This window comes from Myripristis murdjan, chromosome 16 (genome assembly GCF_902150065.1).
Source record: "Myripristis murdjan chromosome 16, fMyrMur1.1, whole genome shotgun sequence".
NCBI lineage: Eukaryota > Metazoa > Chordata > Actinopteri > Holocentriformes > Holocentridae > Myripristis > Myripristis murdjan.
Genome location: NC_043995.1, coordinates 19977397 through 19992694, shown reverse-complemented (window position 1 = coordinate 19992694; position 15298 = coordinate 19977397). Strand labels below are relative to the sequence as shown.

Sequence of the window (15298 nt, the reverse complement as noted above, 5' to 3'; positions counted from 1 at the left end):
CGCAGTTTGGTGTTTGACTAACCGTGCTCCAGTCAGAGCCGACCTCCCAGTGGGAGCAGAGGCGGAGCTGGCAGGCCTGGGTGGACTCAGGTGGGGTGAGGCTGGCACAGCGCTGTGGGTGGACCATGGTGGAGCGGTTCCCAAAGCTCTGCCTGCACTGGAGCTGCCTCTGCTGCACCCCGAGGCCACAGGACACACTGCACTCGGACCAGGCACTAGCCTCCCAGCTGACAGACACAGAGGGTGAGAGACGTAAAAGTGGTACGTCAGTGGAAAACATCACACAGTCACAAGCTTTCAGACATAGAACTACCTCAATAAAATCTAATATATTTGCTATCGTGGACGTTTTAATTTCTGTATGCAAAGGAATCAGTACATCCATCCATGTTGTCACTGATATTGTTGATAGGCACTATATATATCTGTATTCCATAATTAACATACTGTAGTATTATTGTGGCACAAAATAAATACAATCTAAACAACCTAGGTACAATTTTATAACCACTTTTGTAACAATTTTGTTTTATTTGACAAAGACTACATGGACCTTTTTGTGGTGAATTGGGACCATGAAACGCAGCCAAATTTGGGAAAATTTCAACAATGGAAGGGCTTCCCAATTTTGGGTCTCTTCCTGATTTTTTTTTTTCTTAATATAATATGCATACAAGCTATAGCTATATTTTTCTGTATAATATCTCACAATGGTGGGCAGGGGTGTGTGTTACAAGGCTCCTCCTCAGGAACAGGTTTGGCTGCCGAGTCGCACTTTCTCTCTGGGACCTCCTGGTCTGTGTGGCGGTTAATACACAGAATCTCCCTGTGCTGAAAACCTACAGAGAGAGAGAGAGAGAGAGAGAGAGAGAGAGAGAGAGAGAGAGAGAGAGAGAGAGAGAGAGAGAGACAGCAAGAGTGATTGAAGGAGAAACAGAGAGAGGAGAGAATTACTACCATATTCCATGATGTTGTGACTACACCCAACAACCACAAGGGGGAGACATCACATTAAAGACATCAAATTAAGAGTAAGTTGAGAAATTTAACAGTACAAAGAGTAATTAGTCAAGAACAGTGACCCATTTGGAGAGCTCCACTGAACAAATGAGAAACCTCACCTTTGCCACAGGAAGCAGAACACTCGGTCAGGCCGCCTCTCCTCCACACAAACGGCGGCTGGGTGTCAGGTGGCAGATCAGTGCGAGGGGGGATCCGGGCGTTCCTGGAGGAGCCGCGAGGACGTGACCTCTCAGGTGTCCATCTGTCTGAGAGGGAAGGGGAGGAGGCAGAGGAGGAGGAGGAGGAGGCGGAGGAGGAGGAGGAGGAGGAGGAGGAAGAGGAGGAGGGCAAAGAAGGGGCTGAAACAGAAGGAGGAGGAATCGGGTCTTCTACTGACACAGTGAGAGGACCTGAGAGGGAGGCAAAGAGGGGAAAAAAAAAAGACAGAACAAGAATGGTATGTTAGGGCAGAGGGGCAGGAGGACAGGTTGGGAAAACAGACACGAGGGGGAAGGAGCAAATAGCAAAAACAGATATGAATGTTGAAATACTGAAAGAAAATAAGAGGAAGGCAGTGAGTCAGCGGCTAATGATGTCAGGATGAGGTCATCGTCTCATGACAGTTGACATGTTGACTGGAGATACCCTCTTAAACGCACCCTCCCAGCTACACCACATACGCAAACGAACACAAACACACACACACACACAACACACATGCACTGGAACCGCTCCCTCTTGACCCACAAGCACACCCTCTCTAATCCATAAACACGTCACTCATTCTCTAGGAATCTGGGTTGGATTAGTGTTGCCGGCGCATTTTGGACATAATGAATCTCGAGCTCCCCTGTTTGCTTTAGCGTCCCACTCTGCCACTGGCAAGGTTCAGCCATGCCCTGTACGTGTGCACATCATGAATACTAAACACCTGCCTGATACAGCCATGCTGCTGTTGGGACCGTGCTGAAAACAGAGCTGACCTCAGAGCGCGATACTCAAAAAGTTTGCCAAATAAAAGTGGGAGGAGCTGACAGGCGAAGGGTGTTGGACTCACTGGCACTGCGGAGTGGTGCTCGCGCTGTGTCTCTCTCTCTTGGCCGCTCTCTCGTAAACTCCCTCTCTGTTAACCTCTCCCGCTCGCTCTCCTTCTTCTCCACAGGGATGTAGAACTCGTAGTCGATGCCTGGGTTCTGCTGGTGGAAAATAATCTGAGAGGGAGAGACGGACAAACAGGCAGAATTTGGAGTGAAAAGTGTGCAATGGCGAGAAAAACCCCGCAACAGAAATGCGATATACTTTCTCCAATGTGAAATTCTCTTTTGGCTCAGGGCTCTCCACAGGGAGGTCAGAGGTCAGGATCAGCTACAGAGCAGTACCCCTGGAGGTGGAAATGATCCAGCTTGTTGCTCAAGGACACTTCAGCAGGGGTTTGAATCCAGGTCATCTGACTGAAGGATTGTCTCCCCGCTTACTTCACCACCCTGCTGCCTGTGTTTCATGGCTTTAAACAGTCAAGGTCAGCTAAACTTAATCAGCTGGAGTCCAGCGCCAACAGCATTTTGATCTGTAATATTTATAACCTATTTCTCCATCACATTAAGGTTTAATAAAAGCAACGGATTCCACAGAGATCAAACCCTGGGTTTGGTGGGAGGCCTGCTATCTTTACCTCTTCCTGCCCTGCAGTCACCGGACAGAAAGCTCCAGATGACTCTCATCCTTTAATAAGATCTTAGCCTGAGCTCTGGCTAGCATCATAAAGCTCATGCCAAGCTTTAGTATAGCTGGTCTTAACCCAGAATAATGCTGAAATAATGCAGTGTATTGTAATGATCTCTACACAGTGTAGGGGGGCACAGCCTCAGGCTTAGGACAATGTGAAGGAGATGTCAAACACTCTGTATATGCATGTGTGTATGTGTGTGATGGTTATCGCTAATCTAATTTTGCAGGGCCCTGGTTTGTGTTTGCTTAAAAAGGTTAAACTGTATGCCTTCCTGTGCTGCAGTACTCACATATAGCTGCAGCTGTGTGGTGGTGGGTCCTGGAGCAGCGAGGGACTCTCCCTTCTCCTCCTGGCCTTCCGCCTGTGCTCTGGGTCGTGTGTAGGTAAAGGTCGTCCCCCCCGCCTGGTACTCCCCTGGAGGGTCCACGGCCCAGCGCCCATTCACCACTGATGCCCCTGTGCCACTCCTCATGGCTGGGTGGTGGTGGTGGTGGGGGGGGGGCAGACAGAATGGCGGAACAAGTGCGGATAGTTGGGGTTAAGTTTCCTTTTCTTATTTTGACTTGTTTAGTCTACGCAGCGGTAAATTCTTAGGAAACCCCCATAAACTCAAACACACCCCCAGACAGACAAACACAGACAGTGGAGAGCTGTCTCATTACCAAATAGGGGACAGGCAAACACACACACACACATACACACACACACTCATACACACTTCAGTGGTTCCCTATGGTTTCTAACAATACTAGCTTTATCTGCCCTGAGTCAGCTAGGCCACAGAATTTACAAAGCCAGCCCGAGCCAGCACACACACACTCATGAGCCAAATCTCATTCCCAACTTTGCGACTCGCTGGCCAACACCTCACTTATACTGGAGCTGAAGCCAGTGTTAACCAAGAGATCTCAAACTGCTTATGTCTTTGTGAGTGTGTGTGTGTGTGTGTGTTACATCTCACCCAGGTAGTTGGGGCTGGCTCGTCTCTCAGTGATGTTGATGAAAGTAGCTCCGGGAGGGATGTCCAGGATCTTGTGGTAACCGAGGGGGACCGAGGTGTTTTGGAAGCTTCCCGTCACCTTGCGGCAGGAGCTCTCCCTCCCGCCACACACTCCACACTTGTCAATCACTGAGCCGGAGCCCAGTACCCCATCACAGCCCTCCGTCTGGAAGGAGAGGAAGGAGAAAGGAGGGCGTGATTGATGGAGCGCAACAATGAAAAACTAGGGGGAAAAGGGGGAGGTGGAACGAGAGAGATGCGGGAGGGGGAGCGGGCCGAGCGGAGAATAGCTATTCCACTGTTGTTGACATTTCACATCTACTGCCAGTGTTTATTTCTCTGTTGTTTGTGTAAAATACTTTGGTAACTGTTGCAGGCCGGGCTCCTGCCAGAAGGAGAAGGGTGGAACGAGGCAGAATGAGAGAAAGGGAGTTAAAGTGTGAATAAGAGGGAGAGTAAAAAGAGGCCCAGATTAGGGTATTCAAAAATATTGGAGACACTTTGAATCTGAATGCCAGGCTTAAATCAGGCTCCATTTGCAGGCCTGAGAAAGGCTGGTTCTGGACTATGTCATCCACAGCTAGATAGACAGGAGCGAACTGGGCTTTAGACACCTGCAGAAAAAAGCACGTCTCACACACATACACACACACAAACACACGATCACACACCAACGTCGAATGCTCACTCACCAGGCACTGTCCTCCCACACACACGTCGTTGGTGCTGACGTTGAAGCAGGGGGTTCCGTCTCTCACACGCTCGGCCTGACGGACGTAGAAACGGTAGCCGGTAGGTCTGCAGGTCAGCTCACACTGCTTATCAGCACCCACTACAGAAAGACACACACACACACACACATTATAGATTTGTACTTGAGGCTACACACTCAAAGCTTTGCACTTTTCCACATTTCTCATTATGTGATTCGATACCAGAGCAACAACAGAGATCCAGCTCCTTTATTAACAAAAATCTTTGCATACACATTAAAGTAAACAGAAACTTTGGATTTCAGGTAATTAAACAAATAGGCTGCACTAGAATAAGAACACTGAGAGTGAATAAGTACTCATTTAAAAGTAGAAGGACTGTTTCAAACGTCCTGCTGTAAGAAATACAATGGTGTGATTATGTGCTCTCATTTTAATTTACAGTCCTGACTGCAGCTTTAAGTTAAACCTACAGGCCACATTAGAATAACAACACAGAGTTAGAGTGAGGGATCCAGTTGCGTTGATATCATCAGTACTAAACACTGGTGCTGGTGTCACTTTCAACATTTTAATATAAACACCCACATATCTGCGCTGTGCACAAACACCTGCCCAAGTTTTTCCTTATTGCGGCATGTGAGTGTGAGCAAGTGCGTGCTCTTGCAAAGTGCATGTGTTTGTCTGCGCCGTGTTTGTGCGATGGTGGGAGTGCTCTTCTGTCAGCATGTGTGTATAGTCCCTTTGTGTGTGTTTGGCGAGGAGAAGATACAGCTGGGCGTTGAGTTGCTTTCCATGTGTTCAGGAAACCGAGGCCAGACCGTATAACCTCTGACGGTCAGACAGAGGGAAAACGATCGCCAATTTCCACCAACTGCTCACTTCGCTTTCAAGTGCACGGCTGCACCTTCCCAGTGGATGCATGCACATAGGAGAGGTGTAAATATAAACTAGAGGAAGGTTGGATTTATGAGAGGAGCCCAACAGGCGCTCACTACGGGGAGTAATGTAGAAGGAAAGAGAGAGCGCGGAGGGGAAGGATCAGAAAGAGAGAGGGCTGCTCTGAGGTAAGAGAGGAAATGAAAACTCTTGAGCACGCAGAGGAGAGTCAGAGGAGCAGACAAGCGGAGAATACAGAGAATCTCACAAGGGAATAAGGGTGGGGTGCAAGTGAAGGAGAGAACGTGAGTAGAGTATGTAGCAGAATACAGTGAGGGAGTCTAACACTGTCAGAGGAAAAGAGAAAGAAAGAGATAGGGAGAGAGAGAGAGAGAGAAGGGGAAGATGAATGAGTAATAAAGGCAGCGAGGGACAGAGAGTGGCTCACTGTTCATTATTCTCTTTGATGTGAGGGAGCAAGGGTGATGTAGGGGTTAATGCTCTGGGCTAGAGATGGTGTGTGCAAGGCTGTGTGTGTGTGTGTGTGTGTGTGTGTGTGTGTGTGTGTGTGTGAGCGACAGGGCTATAGACATGAGCTCATAGCGTGAGTCGGGGGCCATAGATTTCATTGTGGATCTGGGGGAGGAGTTTCTGTCAGAGGAGGTTCAGGGGTTAAAAAGGACAAATTCTGGGCTTCTGAAACTGCAGCGTCCCATCGTGGTATCATGTTTCTCCACCAAATGACTTTACAAGCCTCTCTACCATCTATATGATCTATACTCATACAAACAGGGACACCATGACACGTTCTCAGCGTGTGTGCTTGCTTTGAAAATAAAACTTTTCTCTCAAAAACAAAAAAGGTTTCAAGTACAGTATAAACATTTTCTTTGCTGGCATATGCGCCTAGACATAGAATGGAGCCGGGATGAGTTTTATGAGTGAGCGTCATGTGCATAAAATGTACATAAATCAGTTGATTATTGGGGATCTTTAACTGCACCAAGTGCAGATTACCATATTCTTTCCAAATTCAATAAAACATCTTCAGTCAGTAGCAAAAGGTCTATGGTCCACACCCTTTCAGTGAAAAAAGAGGTTTACACAAGAAAGTTGAGAAAAGGTCAGATACCAGAGCCCTGGTTTAACCTTGTGTGCATGTGTGGTAAGTGGAAAACACCATAAACTCTCACAGATGATCTTAACTGAAAGTACAAAATAACTGTTGAGCTAGGTATATGTGGGATTAAAGGAGAATTTGCCACTGTTTCTGCAAGAATAGAAATACTTTTCCCTGTCCATGCTGGTGGCACATGGAAACCCTCCACAGAAAAGAGAGAAAGTTATAAAAAAAAAAAAAAAAAAAAACCTGGATACTATTTCAGCGTCATGTGGGTTTTCATTTCTGCAAACAGGAAGAAGGATATAATGGGACCCAAATGAAGCTTATGGGCGCTCAAGAGAGAGGGCAGAATAAACCAAATGCGTGGAAAGGCTAAGCTTACTTCAGAGGGTCGCCAACTCACATCAGCTTTAGGGTTGAGCCATGTTGAGAGCGGTCTCAACATAAATGAACAAAGACTTTAAGTTCGGCATGGCGAGGTCATGTGCAATTTTGTGACTTTGCAAGATGGACATTGTTATTGAAATTTTTTTTAGTCCCCAAATGTCACTGGCATGAACACTCTGGTGCCACTGAAAGCAATGAAGAGTGAAGCGTTTTCTGTTTTTTTTGTGATCAAGGAGCTCAAGGGCAAAGGCAAACTGGGAAAAGAAAAAGCGTGGGACCAAAGCACTTACATATCCTACTGGGGAAAAAGTTTTTGTTTATATCCATCAGTTAACGAGATGCTTCTATATCTAGACTCATGTCTTCACTTTTAATACACATTACTTTCATGCCATCATTTTATCATTTTATCACGCCGCATATCTAACTTGGGAATGAAACTCCCAAATGAATAACACTTATACTAAGTAAGCACATTGCATTGATTAATTGTGATGTTTTTGATTGACTGTGTGAAAATCAGCATTATTAAATATGAATAACGACCGCAGCTGATTTTGTGTGTGTGTGAGAAAAGTATGAGCCAGTGTCCATCAGCACCAGCTACAAGAGCCAGCCTCTATGTTTCAGTGCCTCTCTCGCCGTTTGTTTGCTGTCATTCTTTCACCACCGCCTGATAGAGCTGCAGAAAGAGGGAGAGAGGGAGAGAGGGGCGGTGTTCCCACCCTCTCCCTTCCCTCTCTTGTTCTCTCTTTCCGTCTGTCATAGTTATCTTTGAGAGATTAGAATGGAGACAGTGACAGAAAGAGAGGGGGAGCTCAAACTGGGAGACATGCTGCCACTCATACACTCTCTCTCCCCCCTCCCTTCCCCTAAAATTCTTTGTGCTCCTCCTTGCCCCCCATCTCCTCTTCTTCATCTCCTGCCCTGAAGTCATCCTCTAGAGCTCTCCAGCTCTTAATCGCCGCTGATCTCCCTCCCTATTTTTGGTCTTTACCTTTCATTAGACTCCTTCCCACCACAACCTTCCCTTCTCTCCGCCTCTCTGTTTCTATTCCTCTCTCTGTCTCTATCTCTGGGCTGCCTTTCTCCTCCACTCGATCTCTCTGTTCCACTCTCTCTCTCTCTCTCTCTCTCCGAGCTTAGTGTTCAGACAGTGGAATATATGTTGTCTAAATATACTTCCCCACTATCTCTCCGTCTAAACAAACTCCAACAGAGAGAGAGAAAGAGAGAGGCAGTGGGACAGGAAGAGGGGAGGATGGGTGTGCAGAGAGGGGATGAGGCCTGCAAAAAAAGAGAATACCTAAGTAAAACAACACCTGCGCGCTCTTTGCCTATGAAACTAAGGAGGTATTACTATTCAAAGCTAGGGGGCTGTACGTTGCGGGGAGCGGTTTTGGTTGCGAGCGCGCTCAGCTAAATCAGGCCCGTCACTGTGGCTGTTTTACTGTTTGAGCTTCCAGGCCGCGACACTTAGCAGCACATACATAACAAGGCTGACACCCTGGACGCAGTAAAATCAGACGTATCGCGGCACGCAGAATAACACGACCTGATGGACTGCACAATTCAGCATATACAGACTGTAAATGGGAGATGCATGGGAATATACGCAAGCGCCCTACAGAGTGTTAAACAGACAACCACAGCTGTAGAAATATTACAAACACCGCACCGGAGCGCACGAGCTCAGCGGCTGTACATGGCCCGCTGTGTGTTGATGGGAACCGAGATATGAGGTCAGACGTAAACAGTGTGACATAGTTTACTTAGCAGAGTGAATAAGGACCATCTTTAGTCCAGCGTGACCCAGCTGTCATCCTCCAACCGTCTGCCAAGTACAGTACCGCGCTCCGTCACAGTCCTGTTGCAGCGCTGGCGTCCTGGAAAAAAGCCTACAAGCTAAAACCTTTGGTGATTCCTAAAGGAGCAACCAATTTGCAATAAATGGGACATTTGGGACATCTGAGACCATCAGTGCCATACGGGGACAATATGTGCAATACCACTAGTACTAGCACTAGTATAGCTTTTTTATGGCTTTTTATGTTGTTTTTAATGTTCTTTTATCTGTGGATGATTGTGTATATCGTATGCATGTGTTGTGCACTTGTTTTTTTTTGTTTTTGTTTTTTTTGTTCAGGCATGGCACAGCGGAATTTCGTTGCACTTCGTGTGATGACAATAAAGTCTATTCTATTCTATTCTATTCTATTTTCTACCAAATCCGAAAAACCATGATTATGCACGGGGATTTTTTTTTTTTTTTTTTTTTTGCACTTAACATTTTTCTTTGAGTGTGATATGAAATTACAACAAATGCATTCATGATAGCATGACATTAAACACTGCTTTGGTGCTTCGGATTAATGATAATGTTTAGCCTAATCACTTGACTTTACCACGAGCCACATACAAAGGCTTTCTGTTCCTATGTTGCACAACCTTCACAGGACACTGGCCAAAGTCCCATTCAACGCCATGTTTTCAATTGTCGGTAGATGTTTAAATGAAAAAGAAAGAGTGGTAATTCTTAGTCAGTTCAGGTTTTTCAAGCCAAACCGTGATACGAATCACTCTGTGAAAACGAGGTGAACACTGACATCCCCAGTGAGGCTGACGCTTGCACTTCAGCTGAAGGTTTTACATGCTCTTCTAAGGGTTACGAAATCATTGCAACCCCAACTGAACAGATACAACATATTCACCAACCTAAAAACAAAGCTATTTTACTTAATTCTGGAAAAGTTAGCATTTTGGAAATATGAGATTTGCACCCCACAGCGACAGCGACATTGGTCACCTCTCGCACTGTAAATACTTACATTTTTGGCATTTGTGACTCATCTGAGAACTAAACTGCTAACCTGGGCAGCATCAGCACCAGAGGATGCAGCTATTAATTTGAATAAATTCTGCCAATTCAACTGACTCAACCTTATAAAGAAAAAAAAAAACCCTGAATGAATCGATCTGACTTCAGCTTGAACCGATGTGAAATGCTTTGAATCAAATCACTCATATTTCTCGAAGGAAAAAAGAAAAAAGACCTAGCGTTGTAGTGATCTAACAGCGCAGTGAATTTCCACTTTTTGTGTCAATGATTTTTTCAAGAAAAAATAAAGTTGAAGTTATTCTTTTGTGTGTTTTTTCACATTTTAGAAGAAAAACAATTGTCTTACATTATTGCATGTGCTAAAATCTGGGCTAAAAGTAGCAAATTGAACTCAGACTGGTGCTTATCTAGGTCAAATCGTTCACCAAAATTTGTTATTAAATTCCTCTCTCTTTCTCTCTCATTCTCACTCTCTCCCCCCCTCTCTCTTTCTGAAGGACACAGTAGTTTAGAAAACCTCTGAGCGGAGGGCAAGGACACACACAGCCGACAGAAAAACGTTAAGAGCCGCTCAATTCAAGATAAATACAATAATCTCTCCCGCTCTCTCTCGCACACACAAACACAGGCAGATGGAGGCGATGGGTGAAAAGGAAAGCCCCCGTGTGTTTATGCAGACAGTTTGTCTCCAGCCGATACCCTGGCCATGACTCCCGCTACAGATATATAGCATCCATCATGTAGATCCGCCTGCGTGCTCAGAGCTGTTAACAGGTCTGTACTGATAGGATCAAACAATATCAAAATGCTGGTAAGTTATTACTTCGACTCAGACATGTGGCTGTAAGTCTCGGTGCTCTTTAGGAAGGCAGGGAGGCAGCACCGAAGCAATTAGTCAGTCCTTCTTATCATCATAAACTTCATACTTTCAGGTTTTTATGTCTGTCTGCCAGTTAGACTAAGAAAGAAACCGAATTTTAAGATCTTATTTGAGTTCTTGTAACTTGGTAGGGCCTGTCTTATTATTTTTGTCTGAAAAAACTGAAAAAAAAAAGGATAGATTAACTGACACTGAAAGTTATTGTTCATTGTTGTCCTTACAGTCCGGTCGCCGTGCCACCTGCCTCAGATCTGTCATGTGTTTGGGTATGAGGTGTCGCTGATCTATGGAGTCTAGCTCTACGTTCTCACAGCGTGTCTGTTGAGGAAACGCAGCCAACTGATACAGTAATCACATGCAAGAGCGGAGAGACAGATGCATGCACACACACACACACATTTTCCATAATGTTCCTCCAGATTTGGCATCTGTCTATGCTCACATGTACACACACACACACACACACATGCCTACACATTCACACCACACACACTTCTAAGTGCAATGACAAACTCTATTGATGTCATCTCACAGCTGCCTCTCCTTCCCTCCTTCAGTCCCTCTTGGGCTTCCTCTCCCTCACTCCCCAAATCCCCGTGTTTATAATCGTCTCTCTTACTCTCCCAGATCCGCTCTTCTATTTCTCTCAAATTCCTCAAATCTCTGTTTACTGTTTTCTCTCTCTCTCTCTCTCTCTCTCTCTCTCTCTCGCTCCTTCTCTCTCTCTCTCTCTCTTCCTTTCTCCCTCTGGCATTGGAAAACAAAGACAAATAGACACATTCTCTGTGCCGCAATGAACTATTGTACACCGAACAAGAAAGCAAACAAATAGCAATAAGCGCACATGCAAAAATAAAGACACACACGCACACACACAAACGCCACGTCCTCCCAGCGGTCATGTGACGAAGCACTTGCATCCCGTCACCCCTCACCTCTCTCTCTCTCTCTCTCTCCCTCTCTCTTTCTATCGCTCCTTCTCTCTCTCTCCCTCTCTCTCTGTCTTTATCTCACTCAGTAGGAATCTGTGTGCTTAGTCAGAGCTGGGAGGAGAAGCTTGGCAGGAGACGAGGGAGAAAGGGAGATGTTGGACAAACGAGAGGAAAAAGAGAAGGAGGGAGGGTGCCTTGTGAAAAGAATAAAGGCAGATTGAGTTCCAGTCTCTCTCCCTCTCTCTCTCTCTCTCTCTCTCTCTCTCTCTCTCTCTCTCTCTCCATCGGTGTACCACCCTCGATGCTACATCTCAGCTTGCTCCAATGAGAGGAGGGATTGCAGTGGGTTGGGCATGTCATGGAGGCCTGCCAAGAGACCTTTACAATCACAAACACACACACACACACTCACCCTCCCCACACACTAATAAAAACACACCAGCATAAATAACACACACTAACAGAGCACGTCGTCTTCATGCACACAGTAAATTACTGAAAGGTTCTCCACCACCCCCCGCCATTTAATTCTCACTATAAGCCTATTATCACATTTAAGCATTGTGCACCAAAACTACGGTGTCTCTGTGTGTGTGTGTGTGTGTGTGTGTGTGTGTGTGTGTGTGTGTCTCAGTCTTCACCCTCAGTGAAAGGCTCCCAGTCGTAGAGGCGACCCATGAACTCTTGGGTGTTAAAGGCTGCACACTGCTCTGCTCTGGAGTCCAATGCAGCTCCTCCACACACCTGGAGGACACAGAGAGAGAGAGAGAGAGAGAGAGAGGGAGAGAAAGAGAGAGAGAGAGAGAGAGGAAAAACATATTCAAATTTCAGTGCCGCACATTGAACCGATATGAAATCACCCAGCTATTAAACCAATGGCTGTTTCTCTCCCACTCCCTGGAGAGGTGAGGGCGGGGTGGACTGCTGCTGCTGCTGGGCAAGGAAAAACAGCTAATAAAACGAGAGGGGGAATAAGCTTAGAGGTAAATGCAAACACACGCATCAGCACACACATACACACACATACAAAAATACACACACATATATATATATACACACACAAGTGCACGGTCTCCATACTGCTTTTGGCAAGTGAGCGAGTGTATTTGGAGCATATGGAAATAATAGATTTTTTGGAAGCAGCCGCACACATAAATCCACCATGGTTTTCAGTCCATTACCACAGAATGTGACTGTGTGTGCATGTGAGAGTGTGTGTGTGTGTGTGTGCATGTGTGTGTGTGTGTCCGGTCTGTGCACGTTCAGGCTTGGTCCTTATGGAGCAGTGCACTGGAAACAGTTTCAGCATACCTGCACTTAAATGGCAGCTGAAATATTAGACTTACGCGACTCGGCTGAGTGCGGACTATAACTCAGTGAGGTTAGCTGCTGTCCTGTGGGATGTATGTGAGCACACACACACACACACACACACACACACATGCAAATGCACGCACACGTATAGCAATAACAGAGAGCGCACACCAGCTTGGGGTCCTCTTTTCACAAATAAGCTAATGCTCTGAGTGCTTTACACTGCTGGTGGAGCTGTCAAAAAGAGGTCAGAGAAAACACACACACACACACACACACACTCACACACACACACACACACACACACACACACACACACACACACAACTGAATTAGGTATCATTACTTTTATGAGGCCACAGTCACCCTGGTCAGTCTCCCACTGAGTTTACTGACCTCTGATACATGACCGCTTCAGGACCCTGAAACAAACACGCGCACACACACACACACACACATCTCAAATTTCCTTGTGACTTCAATCTCTGTCGGCACCACACTCTTCTTCTCTTTCACTCCTCTCCGTCTTTTCATCAGCGATTCGTTCCTCCTCTCTTTCTCTGCACTTCTCACCAGTCGCACAGCTGTCACAAACAGCTGGAAAGCTCCAAGTCGCTCATCTGGAGAGACTAAAGGCAAGGGAGCACCCAGAGTTTACCCACACACACACACACACACACACACACACAGATCGCCAGTTCCCATGTGAACCACCCCCCACGACAAAGTGTTTCTAACAGACTCTCACAGATAAACTGTCAAAGCACATTGATACCGTGGCCAGGACTTGGTGAATTTCACACTTGTGCTGTGACTGTGACTGTGATTGTGTGTGTGTGTGTGTGTGTGTACCTTGGGGTATCATGTCACCAGAAATGCACGAGATCATTTGTTGTTTCGGCGAAGGTGAAGTGTGAAACCACCTCATGAAACTTTATGTGGCGTAATCCGCTGTGGTTTCACGCCGCTGAAACGGACTGATTGTGTATTATTTATGGGCAAAAATGTCATAACGGGGCCTATAAGGGCTTTGAATGAGAGTGTAGAGCCAGTTTGGGTAAAAACCACTGAGGATGAGAGTGTGTTTGGGTGCCTAAGAGTGCGTGACGATCAAGGTACGGATGTGACCCGATGTTTTGAAGTAACCATGTAAACCTGAGCGGATGTGTGTGTGAAATGCGGTTAGTAATGGTTGTAAATATTTCTGCTTGGCATAAACACAGCGGGCCCTACGCTCAAACGGGAAGAGTTTCTGTGTATGTGTATCCGTGTATCTGTACAACACACACACACACACACACACACACAAGACACACGTGGGATGCTACAGTAAGAAGAAAGAGGTTTCCACTAAAGCCGAAGACGGGCAGTAAATGAAAAGAGACAAAAGGGAAGAGAGAAAGAGCGAATGCCAGAGGAGTAAAGTGCGTTCATGCGTTGGTGATGGCGTGAGCACGGCGGGATGAGCGGATTCTCCTCCGAAAGAGTTTAGGGTGTGTAAAAACAGAGGGAGGCTAATGGGCTGAATGGAGAAAGGAGGGAGGGGAGGAGAGAAAACAGAGGAGAGAAGGAGCAGTGTGTTCAGAGGAGTTTCATGGGCCAGGGAGAAGCTCGGTGTTATTTTAAGGATGGTGGGTTTGCTGTGGGCCCATTTACTACGTGAGTTAGGGTTAGGGGGTCTCCTCATAACCGCTAAAGGAGAGTGTGTCTGAGCGTGAACAGAGGGAGGAGGGAGGGCTGGAGTGACAGGGGGAGTGGGGAGAGAGAAAGGGAAAGTGACAGTTATTGAATGGGCTGAGGATGGACGGACGGACGGAGAGGAGAGCGATGGCTTTTACGGAGGCAAAACACTTTAAAGAGGGGGTGATCGAGGGAGAATAAGGGGGTGTGGGGCGGGACGGCGAGACAAAAAGGGGAATGTGGGCGGGTGTGGACTGGAGGCTGAAAAAGTAAATACAAACACTCTTTGGTAGTAAAGTGAAACTAAGAACCTGCATGATTCAACCACAATACAATATTCAAAAACATGTTAAAGTAGCGTTTAACTTTACAGTGACTTTATGCCAGTCACTATGAAGTATGATCTTTTGCAATATACAAATCACAGGAGCTGCGACTTAATGATAAAATATGACAAAAAAAAAAAAAACATTACAAATGAAGTTTTGTACTACAGAGATGCTCTAGTCTACAAATTTTGCGACACAGGTTTAAGAAAACATGATTGGTGTATAATCATGACTTTAATCGTTTTTTCAGTGAAAATGAAAATGATGGAGCAAAAATCATGATTCCCATTAAAACTGCCAATCACATCACAACTGCAATATTGGTAAAAAAAATAGCTGAAATACGATTTTTTAATCATATCACTCAACCGACTACAAATCTATTCTAAGTACAGTGGTGGAAAAAAGTTTTCAGACACCCCATGCATTTGTGAAATATTGCATTAAGAATCACTCTTAGGTCTTCAAGTGCAATTTCTTTTAGTACAGTC

General features: G+C 45.8%; 1 protein-coding gene across 2 annotated transcripts in view; it reads right to left on the bottom strand.

Annotated features, from left to right (window-relative positions):
• Positions 1–15298, bottom strand: part of adamtsl4 (ADAMTS-like 4) — a 33058-nt gene that overhangs the window by 4190 nt on the left and 13570 nt on the right. Inside the window, exons 5-12 of one of the 2 annotated variants that reach the window (XM_030071736.1) lie at positions 12126–12228; positions 4424–4563; positions 3693–3897; positions 3021–3205; positions 2060–2213; positions 1122–1412; positions 710–839; positions 23–227 (exon numbers count right to left, since the gene is read on the bottom strand). In XM_030071736.1, coding sequence (XP_029927596.1) covers positions 23–227; positions 710–839; positions 1122–1412; positions 2060–2213; positions 3021–3205; positions 3693–3897; positions 4424–4563; positions 12126–12228 — 1413 coding nt within the window. The remainder of the gene's footprint in view (positions 1–22; positions 228–709; positions 840–1121; positions 1413–2059; positions 2214–3020; positions 3206–3692; positions 3898–4423; positions 4564–12125; positions 12229–15298) is intronic. The other variant, XM_030071738.1, reaches the window with a different exon arrangement.